The sequence below is a fragment of the Peromyscus eremicus genome, chromosome 4 (assembly GCF_949786415.1).
Source record: "Peromyscus eremicus chromosome 4, PerEre_H2_v1, whole genome shotgun sequence".
Lineage (NCBI taxonomy): Eukaryota > Metazoa > Chordata > Mammalia > Rodentia > Cricetidae > Peromyscus > Peromyscus eremicus.
The window spans coordinates 100609109-100622073 of NC_081419.1; the positions used below are offsets into that span (position 1 = coordinate 100609109).

General features: G+C 36.4%; 1 protein-coding gene across 2 annotated transcripts in view; it reads right to left on the reverse strand.

Annotated features, from left to right (window-relative positions):
* Trpm7 (transient receptor potential cation channel subfamily M member 7) overlaps positions 1–12965 on the reverse strand; it is a 101264-nt gene that overhangs the window by 37281 nt on the left and 51018 nt on the right. For both annotated transcript variants that reach the window (XM_059261326.1, XM_059261325.1), the window contains exons 11-20: positions 12730–12830; positions 11956–12090; positions 10314–10367; positions 8657–8797; positions 7664–7798; positions 6388–6668; positions 4389–4617; positions 2535–2690; positions 2314–2457; positions 253–381 (exon numbers count right to left, since the gene is read on the reverse strand). In XM_059261326.1, the coding sequence (XP_059117309.1) occupies positions 253–381; positions 2314–2457; positions 2535–2690; positions 4389–4617; positions 6388–6668; positions 7664–7798; positions 8657–8797; positions 10314–10367; positions 11956–12090; positions 12730–12830 (1505 nt within the window). The remainder of the gene's footprint in view (positions 1–252; positions 382–2313; positions 2458–2534; positions 2691–4388; positions 4618–6387; positions 6669–7663; positions 7799–8656; positions 8798–10313; positions 10368–11955; positions 12091–12729; positions 12831–12965) is intronic.

Consider the following 12965-nt stretch of genomic DNA (forward strand, 5'->3'; position numbering starts at 1 on the left):
GTAGGCCAGGCTGGCCTTGAATTCAGAGATCTGCCTGCTTCTGTCTCCAAAGTGCTGGGATTAAAATATGTACCACCACCGCCCAGCTGAACCACTTTTTTTTAAAACCATGGTTTTCATAATGGCAAAAATAAACACGCTCCAGACTTCTATGTATCACTACTGAAATTACAGTAACATAACCACACACAACAAAATTAAAGAATCTTGCATGCATACGTAAGTTACTGGTAAGAAAAACTGTAGACATACCTCACGGATTTTCTCAATAGCATAGGTAAAAATATAAGCGATAACAATCCATTCTTGAACTGAGGGTAACTGTTCCATTTGTACAAGAACTACAAATGTATAAAGCATCAGAAATCCTAAGTATGCCAACTAATAAAAAAGAAATAAAAGTTACATGAATAAAATTGATTACAAAATAAAACATTATGGATATTTTCATGTACACACAAAATCTAATTTGAGCTATGGTAGGCTACAGAAATGTAAAGACAGATATACATGTGGCAACCTGGGCTGGCTGTTTTAAGCAGCCACTCACATAAATGCAAATGTAAGCAATTCTCATTATTTCCATTAGTGGGGCAGAATTTGGGGATCAGATAATAGAGGTGTTTGCATTGTCTGCATCTAGAAGGAACAAGAAATTTTCATATACAGAAGAAACGCAATAAATTAATCTCAGGGTAATAAGGTGTGAATATGAATGAGAAAGCAATGAACAAACTCAAATATTCATCCTAACATGAGACCATTTGTCAACTCTGGCAAATGTCTAATACTGATAAAAGTGAACAAACACCATTTTCCTGGGAAAAGGCAATAAAAACTCACTCTCTCAAGCAAGGTACAGTGGCACATGCCAACGTATACAAGCATCAGGAATTTCTAAGCCCAGCACTTGTGAGGTAGAGGCAGGAGGATCAAGAGTTCAAGGCCAGCCTTGCTTACATAGCAAGTTCAAGATCAGTCTGGCTACATGAAGCCCTCCCTGTTTCAAATAACCCCAAATCATCTCAGACAAAGCCTGTGGTTTGAAGGAGAGGCTAATTTCATGTGTTTCTTCAGACATGTTCCTTCCTACAGGATGCCAACAAGACAGTCAACTAGATGTTCCTAACTAGAGAACCAACAATGAGTAAAAACTACATTTCAACATATGGATACAGTCTTCTATGGATTTATGCTTTTGTCAATACATTATTCCTACAGATTAAGAGAAAGGCCAATGCAGGAAAGCAATGGAGCACATGACTAAAGAAATGGCCACTGTAAATAAAGGCATGAGAGTGATCATGTGGATGACTCTCTGCCTTCCATTTTAAAGAAGCAGACTTATTATTTCTGAACCTTTCTGTGTGCTATCTGCACAACGCTAAAACACAAATTACAAAGTTTATTGTTTTGAGTTGACCTTTCAGCATTATTTTTGTTTTTGTTTATTATGATGTGTGTATCACAGTGCACATGTGAAGGTCAGAAAGCAACACTATGGATTTGGTTCTTCACTACCTTCACAGCCATGTTGCCAGCTGTCAGCATTACTTTCGATTTTTCCCCACATCCATCAAGTACTGAAGGTTAAACTCAGGGCCTCACACATGCTAAGCATATTGCTCTACTACTAGGCTATATTCTTAACTTTATTTTCAGTAGAAAATTTACATGTTACCTTCTTTTCGTTTGTTTTTTTGAAGACTGTCCTGAAACTTTCTATGTAGACTAAGCTGGCCTAGAACTCCCAAGGATCCACCTGCTGGGATTAAAGGCATGTGCCACCACAATCGGCTTATACTTGTTACCTTTTAGAAAGGTGTATTACATTATTGAGAAAGGTGTATTACAATGAAAGGCTTATTACATTATTTAATAAAATTTTAATTTCTAATCCGTACTAAAATTTGTTAGTGCTTATTATTCTAGACATTGGCAGCTTACATGAAGTAAGCCAAATGTAATGCTCTTTTAATAAGGAATGTATTTTCAGTGATCTAAATTATATGAAGATTAATATGGATTCCAGACTAAAAGTTTTCTAAAAAGCAACTTTTTGCTGGGCAGTGGTGGTGCATGCCTTTAATCTCAGCACTTGGGAGATAGAAGCAGGTAGATCTCACTCAGTTTGAGGCCAGCCCTGGACTACAGAATGAATTCCAAGACAGCCAGAGCTACACAGAGAAACCCTGTCATGAAACTTCCCCCCGACCCCAAAAAGTATCTTTTAAAAACACCATGCTTTCCCCAGAACTAAAAACAAATAAACAAACTCCACCAAACCATGAACATAGCAATTTAAAAACATACCGTGTTAAACCAGAACTTTACAATTGGTGCATGATAAAAGGCATAAAACTTTCGTGTGATTGGAAGTTTTTTTGATTTAATATGTATCTCCATTTCATTCTTTCCTTCACTGTTGTCCAAAATCCGTACTTCTTTAAACACTTCCTAAAATTAAAAATATGTATTTAGTTTCTATTTACTCATAACAAACTTACATCTGCTCTGAAGTCTTCCATCCTTACCATGGGTATCTCTTCTGTTATGTTGTGGAAATTGTTTTCGCTGTCCTCCATAGTCATTTGATGAGCATCTTGAGATTGTGGGATATGGGACATTTCAGCTTTGGTTTTATACTCTAGCATTAATATGGCAGGTGGAACTAAAATGCTTAATATGACCTAGAGTTTTTAGAAACATAAAAGTTTGCATTTTAAAATGTTTGAGAATAAAACAGCAAGTTATGCATTAAGTATCTTTTGATTGCTACCCATTTTGCCCTAAAAACTGTAGGGTAAAATTAAAAATTCATTTTTCTTTACATACTGTATCATCTTAGCATTATGATAGTGACAGCATAAGTTTAATAACCAGTACAAACCGGTCCTTTAAATAAAATCATTATAAACCAAGTGGTGGTGGCACACAATCCCATCACTTGGGAGGCAGAGGCAGGCAGATCTCTGTGAGTTCGAGGCCAGTCTGGTCTACAGAGTGAGTTCCAGGACAGCCAGGACTGTTTCACAGAGAAACTTTCTTTCAAAAAAACAATAAATAAATAAACAAATAATCATTATAATTTGTTAAGAAAAGTATTTTTAGCAAAACTTCAGCATTATGAAGGTGCTGTTGTTATTTTACCTGAGATTTCTCTTCTAAGTGCCCTATGCTATATTATACAACTATAAACCAGGACTGGAGACTGCTCAGCGGTTAAGAGCACTGATTGCTCTTCCAGAGGATCTGGGTTCAATTCCCAGCACTCACATGGCAGCTCACAACTGTCTGTATTTCCAGTTCTAGGGGATCTGACATCCTCACATAGACATGCAGGCAGGCAAAATACCAATGCATATAAAATAAAAATTTTTAAAAATCAATAAAAAAACAAAAACAAACCAAAAAATTTACATTATACAACTATAAACCAAAGTTTATTTTTTAAACTTTACATATCATTCTTATCCAACCTTCTGCCTTCTAATTTTTTACTGTATTAAAAGATGTAAGAGAGAATAAAAAGGAAGTTTAAAGTAGTATCTCTTATACAATGACAAACTAAAAGGACTAGCCATTTTACCCAAATTCTTTTTTTTGTTGTTGTTGTTTTTGTTTTTGTTTTTCCAGACAGGGTTTCTCTGTGTAGCTTTGAGCCTGTCCTGGAACTCACTCGGTAGACCAGGCTGGCCTCGAACTCAGAGATCCACCTGCCTCTGCCTCCCGAGTGCTGGGATTAAAGGCGTGCGCCACGCCACCACCGCCCGGTTACCCAAATTCTTAACCTTAAATTCTGCATACATTGATACACTAATCTATACTATAAACTAGGCACATGGATAAATGTATTCAGTATACTTTAGTAACACATTAAGTCAGTAGATGATAGCTCTGGAATTTTACAAATTAGTAATCACTCATTTCCTCATGTTCTAATTGCCTTCTATTATCCTTACAAATCATTTTACTACGGATGTGTAGGCTAGTTTGTTCATACTTTTGTGGGAGCCCACAGAGGTTTCCTAGTGAGATCTGAGCTTGCTTTACCAACAGGGCTGCATAAAGGGATGATTGGATCACGGGCCTGGGTACTAGGTGTTTGGAAGGGTCTGCACTTGGCTGTATCTAGTAACAGTGCGGTCTTTTGAATCACCCAGTGGCATTGTTATAAAAAGCCCTTTTGAATAAAGTTCTGGGCTATTGAATATTGATCCAAGTCCTCCTGAAGCTATCCTGTGTCTCTTTTTTTCTTCTTCTTGGCTAGGCCTATCATTCCTTATTCCTCTCACATCTTCATAGGAACCCTGGAAAAGGTGCGGGCGGGTCCCCACATACTTTGAATCTCATTATATACTTCAAATCTAATTATTTTTAAGATATACCTTATACCAGGAGTTTTTTCTCATATTGAGCCGTCCCATCCACATATCAGATAACAACATCTGTGTACAGGTGTGAGCCACAAAAGGTCTGAGTCTTGAAGAAACTGCTAATTTAAGGCAGGTTGAATTACTCCAGTTTTTCAGTTCATACGTGAGTAATTTCATAGCCATGGTTTCATCTTGCCTGAAGGATTGTTCCAATAATTCAACTGCCAGTTGGCCAAAATCACTACAAAACACACAAACAAACAAACAAAAAACCCACTAAAGTATACACAGGTAAAGAAACTATAAGGCTATTTTGTTTTTGTTGAGAATAAAACATCTTTAAGCATGTTAGTCGGAAACTCTAATACCCTCTCCAAACAAAAGAATCAATAAAATATAATTAAAAAAATTAAGAGCTACAGAGATGGCTCAGCAGTTAAGAGCACTAGCAGCTTCCAGAGGGCCTAGGTATGATTCCTAGCACCCACATGACAACTCACAATGGTCTGGAACTCTGTCCCAGGGGATATTACACCCTTTTCTGGACTCCTTGGGCATCAGGCACACAAGAGGTATACAGACATATATGGAAGCAAAATACCCATACACATAAACTGAAAAAAATTTTTTTAAAGATACTCTACTACTGAGTTTACACACACCCCCAGTCTACAAGTGCACTTTTAACCAACTACTCTTAAACTATCCTTTAACTTTATTGTTTTAATATTGATTTTTAATTTAATTTTTATGGGTATGTGTGTGCCTAAGTATATGTATGTGCACTAAAAGTGGGCAGAGCTCACAGAGGTCAGAAGAAAGCATCAGATCCCCTGGAACTGTAGTTACTGTGGGTGCTGCAAATTGAACCCAGGTCCTCCTCAAGTGCAGACAGTGCCCTTAATCACTAAGCCATCTTTCCAGCCCCTCTACATTGTATTTCAAACTTGGAAACAGGAACAATGTATCTAGGGTCTAATTTCATCACAAGAAATAACATACACTGTAAATTTCCACTAAGTAGAAAAAGAATCCCTATAAGAGTTTTCAGCAACAACAGTTAATCTCTTCCAAAATTGGCTTACTTGGAGACAGGAAGAACTAAATATCTATTATAAAAATTCTAAAATTTACCTTTCCAGACTGATATGAACACTATCTCCCAAAGCAAATTATAAACTTGTAAACTATTTTATTCTTTAGTACCTGTGATTCCATCATCCAAAATGGATTCCCTGTTTAAATTCAGTTCATTTCTCAAAAACACACCTCAAGCCGGGCGGTGGTGGCACATGCCTTTAATCCCAGCACTCGGGAGGCAGAGGCAGGGGGATCTCTGTGAGTTCGAGGCCAGCCTGATCTACAGAGTGAGTTCCAGGAAAGGGGCAAAGCTACACAGAAAAATCCTGTCTTGAAAAACCAAAAAAAAAAAAAAAAAAAAAAAAAACAAAACAAAAAAAAAAAAACAAAAAAAAAAAAAAGAAAAGAAAAACCCCACCTCAAACCAAATATTCTTTTTTTAAAAAAAAATTTTTTATTTTATGTACATTGATGTTTTGCCTGTATATATGTCTGTATGAGGGTGTTGGATTCTCTGAAACAGGAGGTATAGACAGTTGTGAGCTGCCATGTGGGAGCTGAGAATTAAACCCAGGTCCTCTGGAAGAGCAGCCAGTTCTATTAAGTGCTGAGCCATCTCTCCAGCCCCATGTTCTTTTTTTTTAATATTCCAAACAGAATTCTTAATGTAATTGCTATTATGTATACTTATTTAACTTCTCCCATTTATTTCTTGATTTCTGAAATTTTTAACACATCAAACAGCAAATTTCTTTTCAAATTTTAAAATTACATGATGCACCTAAAATATTTGTCTTAGTTATTAGTTACACCAATAAACTCATTATGCCCCTCAACCCTACATACATCCCTATTAAAGACATAGCAGCACCCGACGGAGCATGCAGGCAAACACTTTAATGTGTTAAAATGTCATTAAAATGTCACTCACTTGGAATACTGTTTGAGTTCCTCTGAAGTATCATCTACCAGGTCACTCTGCTTTGCTTCATAAGCCATGGAACGATAGATCTTACAGGCAACTAACGCTTTAGCCATTGATTCTTCACCATGCTGCCACAGAAAGCGGGCCATGACCTGCCTCTTCATAAGGCAAGCCCAAATTAGTAATTCATTAAGAGGATAAGGAAAGCGCTTGGTTTCTGGATCATCAATATCTACAATTTCATCTTTGGTTCTTTTCTTCTTCCCTTCTTCCATAGCCGTATCCATCTTCAAGGGAAAAAAAAATACTGTAAGACTCATAGTAAGGCCACATGAGGAGGCTGGGGACATAACTCTGTAGGACACAGCCTGCCTACTAGGCAAAGAGGTTAGGACCTGACCTCCAGCATCTTAAACCAGTAGTGACGGTAATAAGGCCATATGACAACCATCTTAGTGAAACTTTTTTTTTTTTTTTTTTTTTTTGAGACAAGGTTTCTTTGTGTAGCTTTGGCTGTCCTGGAACTCACTCTGTAGACCAGGCTGGCCTCAAACTCACAGAGATCCGTTTGCCTCTGCCTCCCTGAGTGCTGGGATTAAAGGCGTGTGCCACCACTGCCTGGCTTAGTGAAGCTTTTAAATAAATATCCTTTATTCAACTCATAATGCCTATAACAAAATAATGTAAACTTCATAAACTTTATTTTTTTATCATAATTCATAATTCATCTTATAAAAATGTCAATTCAACAAAAAGGCTGAGGCATGGTCATAATATTTGAACTAGTATCTGATAAAATATAAATTTAGTAAAAGTTTAGATAATACTTCTGTTGTGTATACTAGAATAAAAATTAAAGTCAGTTAAAAAATTTTTAAATCTGGCTATTATCACAGCTAAAATTGGACAAATTTAATAGAATCATAATTAATAATTCTCTGTCTCTGTGGAAAAATGAAGAGTCAAAGACATAAAAAAGTCCTAAACCAAAAGATAATTCTCACTAAATCCAAGTTTTTACTTAATAATACTAATTAGTAAAAAGCAAAATTTAGGAAGGAAAATATTTCCATCTTTAATATGCTTAACAAACCTTCTTTGAGGGGAGGGTTTTCAAGACAGGATTTCTCTGTGTAGCCCTGGCTGTCCTGGAACTTGCTCTGTAGACCAGGGTGTCCTTGAACTCAGAAATCCACCTGCCTCTGCCTCCTGAGTGCTATTAAAGGTGTGCACCACTACTGCCGGCCCAAACCTATTTTCTTTAAAGAATAAAACAACATACCTTTGGTCTATAGGGTTGGGCTGTTTTAATGAAATGATTGTGTCTCATTTTTTCCTTTTTATCAGCTCTATTGCCAAAAGTTTCATGACTCTTTCGCAACTGAGGAGTGCTGCTGGAGGTGTTTCGACCTGATCTCTGAAAATGAGAGCTTATTTTAAAAAAAAAATTTAAAATGCTGATATGTTACAAAAAAATTCAGGATGATTTATAAACATTTATGTGTAAAAATAGTTGGTTTAGGATTTCTTCCCTTTTTTCTTTTGAAATATCTGTCTCACTATGTAGCCTAGGCTAGTCTTGTAACTCTTGCTTCTGGCCCCAAAGGGCAAGGATTACATGTGTATCACAACAACTGCACTCATCCAGTCTCTGGCTGTAGTCTCCTTTCTTTCTGACAGAGCTCTCTCTAACGTTGCCAAGCCTGGCTCAGCCACCCCGGGAACTGGTACTACAAGTACGTACATGCTACCTATCCAACTTAAAAAATATTTTAATTACTTTTAGTTTGAATGTCAGGTTTAGTTTTATGACATAAAGTAGCCCTGGCTGGCCCAGAACTCTTTGTAGATCAGGCTGACACTGAACTCACAGAGGTCCTCCTGCTTCTGCCAAATGAATGCTGGGATTAAAGATGTGCACTGCTATACCAACTGATATCTCACACTCAAAGACAATTATCACTGTCACTATTCTAATAAAACTAAAACACTTTGTCCTTTTATGATGCTGGGCGTCTAATTTAGGAAGTGACTGATACAAACTAGGGAATCATTCTACCTTGGAAATCCCCTTAATTTTTTTGGTTGTTGCTTTGAGACAGGGTTTCAGCTGCAGTCCTGGTTAACTTGCAACTTACTATGTAAACCAGGCTGGCCTAAAACTCACAGCCAGCCTCCTGCACCTGCCTCTCAAATGCTAGGATTATAGGTATGTCCCATCAAACTCAGCTCATATACCTAATTCTTAACATTTAACCACCAAAATGATACATACCCGGTTATTCCCTCCAAGACTATTATATATTAATCGAAAACGTTTTCGTGTGTATGTGCATCTGTAGGTTCCTCCCATGAGATATTCAATCACAAGTCCTATATCAATTAGAGTGATCTTGTATCCTGGAGGAAGATTACCCTGGAAACAAAATATTAAATAGACAGGATGGTATGAGTCAGTCCACCTAACAAAGAAAGACAGCTTGTTTTTACACCCTCCAACATTGCATACACAGAGGCTATAAACTATGAAACCTAAATACAGTACGTATGACAAACTGGCCACTTCTTTAAAGTTTAAGTTCTTCCTATATTATTACATAAAACCACATAATTCCTATATTATTACATCAAAAACCACAGAAATGACATTTTTTTGTTTATGAAGTCTGGTTTATTGCCAGGTGTGGTGATAAACACCTTTAATCCCAGCACTTACGAGGTAGAAGCAGGTGGATCTCTGAGACCAAGGCCATCCTGGTCTACATAGTGAGTTCCAAGAAAGCCAGGGCTATTTAGAGATCCTTTCTCAAAAAGAAAAATGATTTATTAATAGTACACTAACAGTAGAACATCAAAGTTTGACAAAATAAATTTTAAAAAGTATTTTAAGCTGGATGCAGTGGCACACGTCTTTAATCCTAGCACTCAGGAGGCAAGAGGCACGCAGATCTCTTGTGAGCCCAGCCTGATCTACATAGTGAGTTCCAGGACAGCCAGAGCTACATAGTTACACCCGGTCTCAAGAAAACAATCCTAGCACTCCAGAAGCACAGGCAAGCAGATCTCTGTGAGTTTGAAGCCAGCCAGGCCTACAAATCGAGTTCTAGGACAGCCAGAGCTGTTATACAGAGAAATCCTGTCTCAAAAAACATAACAATTTTTTTTGGTGGATCTCACAATTAAAAAAAAATGGAAAGGGGAAAAAAAGTATTTGACCCCAATAATTTGACTCTAAAATTAAAATGACTAATTCACAAAAAACATAAGAGAAGAAAGGTATCATGCTTCATATATCCAGGGTGACAACTGCTAGCATGAATGTTAAAAGCATTTGGCTTTTCTTCAGCTCTGAATATGATCATCGTTCAGTGTCCTTTACACTGAGACATATTTCTAGGTAAGATATTTCTGATAAGAGAAAGATGACATATCCTATCATTGACCTTCCTCTTCTGGACCAACTAACATTATAAAATATATTGTGTTCTATCTGCTATGAGTATAAGCTTAGGAAACTGGGATTAATTTCACGTTTTCTTTTTTCTTGGTGTGAATATAGTAAGTTCTTTAAAGTTTTTTTAAAACTTTATGTGTATGGGTATTTTGTCTACATGTGTGTCTGTGAATCACATGTGTACTTACTGCCCAGATGCCAGAAAAGGGACCAGATGCCCAGGAACTGGAGTTACAATTAGGCCTAATGTGGGTGCTGGGAAAAGAATTTGAGTTCTCTCTAGTGCTCTTCTAGCTGATCCATCTCTGCAGTTCTAAGTTATTTACTTTTATGACAAAGATAGTTCTTATTTTATCTTGTACAAAAAGCTGTTGTTTCTATTCTCATTTTAAAAAACGCACTTAGGTGTTTTGAGGGCAAAAATAAAGTGCAAATGACTAAAAGGTATAGTTTTCCTATAACAGAGACAGTCTCTTACCTGTTTGACATCTCGAATGAGATGGAACAGCATTGGATTGGTCGGACCTTGTTTCTTAAGGGAAAACAAGAGGAAACTATTAGCTTTGGTCTAAAATAAATAAGCTCCCTTTTTGTTCCTTACAGTACTTAGTGTTACTTACAGTACTTACAAAGAGCCTCTTGAACAAATTCTAAAGACTTCCTTGCTAATGGGTTCAATTTTAATTTTTACTGTTTTATATTTGGTTTATATTTCAGGGAGAAACTTCTTATCAACAATGAGTAATCCTTTTAATTTTTACATCAATTAACAAGAGACAGGACACAAATAAGGTTCAGTGTAATTATATTAGATGGTAATAATGGATAAAACCAAAATAAGGCTATAACCTTATTTAAAAGAAATTCATAACCCATGGGGGAAGATACAATTCTTCTTAACTAGTCTAGATTTACTGAAAGCTGTGGAATATGTGAGCTGCTTTAAGCACAGAATAAAATTTCAATAAATGAAGACTAGATAGAAAAGAGCAGGCCAGCATATTAAGTAATCAATACTTTACTAAATAGTTTGTGTGTTAAGAAAATGGTAGGTAATATACTCAGCACACACAGCATCTGAGGTTGGAGGTACCAAATAAAAAGACTAAGTAAGAAAGGTAGGTAGGGTGAAAATGTGGCTACTATCTAGCATAATGATATAGGCCTTTAATCCTAGCTCTCTAGAGGCAGAAGCAGCCCAACTTTTATGAGTTCTAGACCAGCCTGGTCTATACTGAGAGTTTGCAGGTAAGCCATGTCAACATAGTAAGACCCTGTATCAGAAATTTAAAATCACCAGTGTCTATTTCTGAAAACAATCCAGCTATATGGTGAGGATACTAAAGAGCCACCAAAGATTTCTAAACTACAGAAAGATACAGCAAAGTATGTTATTATAAAACCTAAAGAATTTGATCAAGGAAAGAGATTAAAGAAATATAAATAAGAAAATTAAAATGATGAACAGTGGTAGTGAATTCAATTAGAAACGACCAAGTAGTACAAAGCTATCAGGAGTAAAAAAAAAAAAAAAAAAGTAGTAGAAATTGATGAATTAGTATTGAGTTTTCTAGAAGTTATAAAGCTTGGCTTTGTTCAGTATTCCTCACAGCATAGCTCAATTAAATTTGCACTGGATCCACAGAAAACTATGAGGAAGTGTTTACCTTTCCCAGTGGTACTAACACGAAATATGGAAAAAAAAAGGGAAATAATATTAAGTTTTTATAAGAAAAAATACACCGAAAGAAATATACCAGAAGGACAACAACCATGAATTTAAGAAATAAGAAAGGAAAACTATTATGTACATTTTCCAATAATGAAAAATAAAAAACCAAAATAAAACATCATCCTCTAAGTGAGAAGTGGATCCTATACTTTTAAAAGGTAAAAGGGAAAGAAAAGATGGATTATTATGTCAACATCACTCTTCCCACATGACTACATCCATAGAGAAGGGCTTATAAAACCGGAGAGTGGCTTCAGACTGTCAAACCAGAATCCATAGTAAGAAACACTGCATTTCTCCCCCATAACAACTAAGACACTGAAAACCAGCAACAGGAGTGTATATTTTCAGATAAAATGACATTTTCAAAGAATTTTATCAGACTTACAGTGTTATAAAGTTCTTCCAGTCTTGGAATGGTAAGGAATTTATGCATGCTTACTCCATTTTCAATAAGAAGTTTTACAAATGAAACTCTATCCATTACAAGAGCATCAAGCATAGCTTGTTCCAAGGATCCAACCTAGAGTATCAAATTAATAAATACATTTCACATGTTCCAACTATCAATTCCTTAAACACAAGTCCTTATGATTTATACCTAAATGTTCTCAAAGTGTGGGAACAAAATGAGAAAGATGCAAAACAGTTACCTAAGGTATTTAGAGAATGTATACAAAGACCCACCTTACACAGGATTCCCTAAATAATGTTACATAAATGCTCTATCTGTAAGACAGCAAATGTTGTATGGGGGTGGGAGAAAGGAGCTACGAAATCCATCACCAATTAGATTGAGAAAACAGGGCTGGAGATGCTCAGTGGGTAGGTGCCTGCTTGCTGCCCAGCTCAAGAGCTGGAATTACAGAAGTGTGTCACCCACTCAGTTTATGCAGTGCTGAAATGGAACCCAGGGATTCCTACAAACTAGACAAGCACTCTACCTACTAGACTACATCCCAGTTCTACTTTTAATACTACATCATTAGATGCTTAAAAAGAACTCTTTGCAGTAAACAATTAATTTGGAAATCACTGTGTGTACACTGCTGTTTTAATATCATTTCGTGGTTGGGGGAAATCCATGGATATAAAACCTGTAGCTACTAAGTGTCCATTGTAGTTAACTTCATTATATGGTGTACTTAGATTATCTACATACCAGCCACTGCTGTCCATAAACAAATACATGATTTTTGGCAATATCAACTCTGTCCCATGCCAGTGTAAGGATAAGCTGGTCAAATGCAGATGCATTAGTACCTAATTGAATAAAGAAAACAGTTGGTGAGTATATCTCTATCACTTTGTAAGCATTTACAAACTGTCCCTAGAACCCTTTAATTTACACAGCTGGTGTCTACCACCATGGAGCATTTGTATTTTCAAGTACAAAAA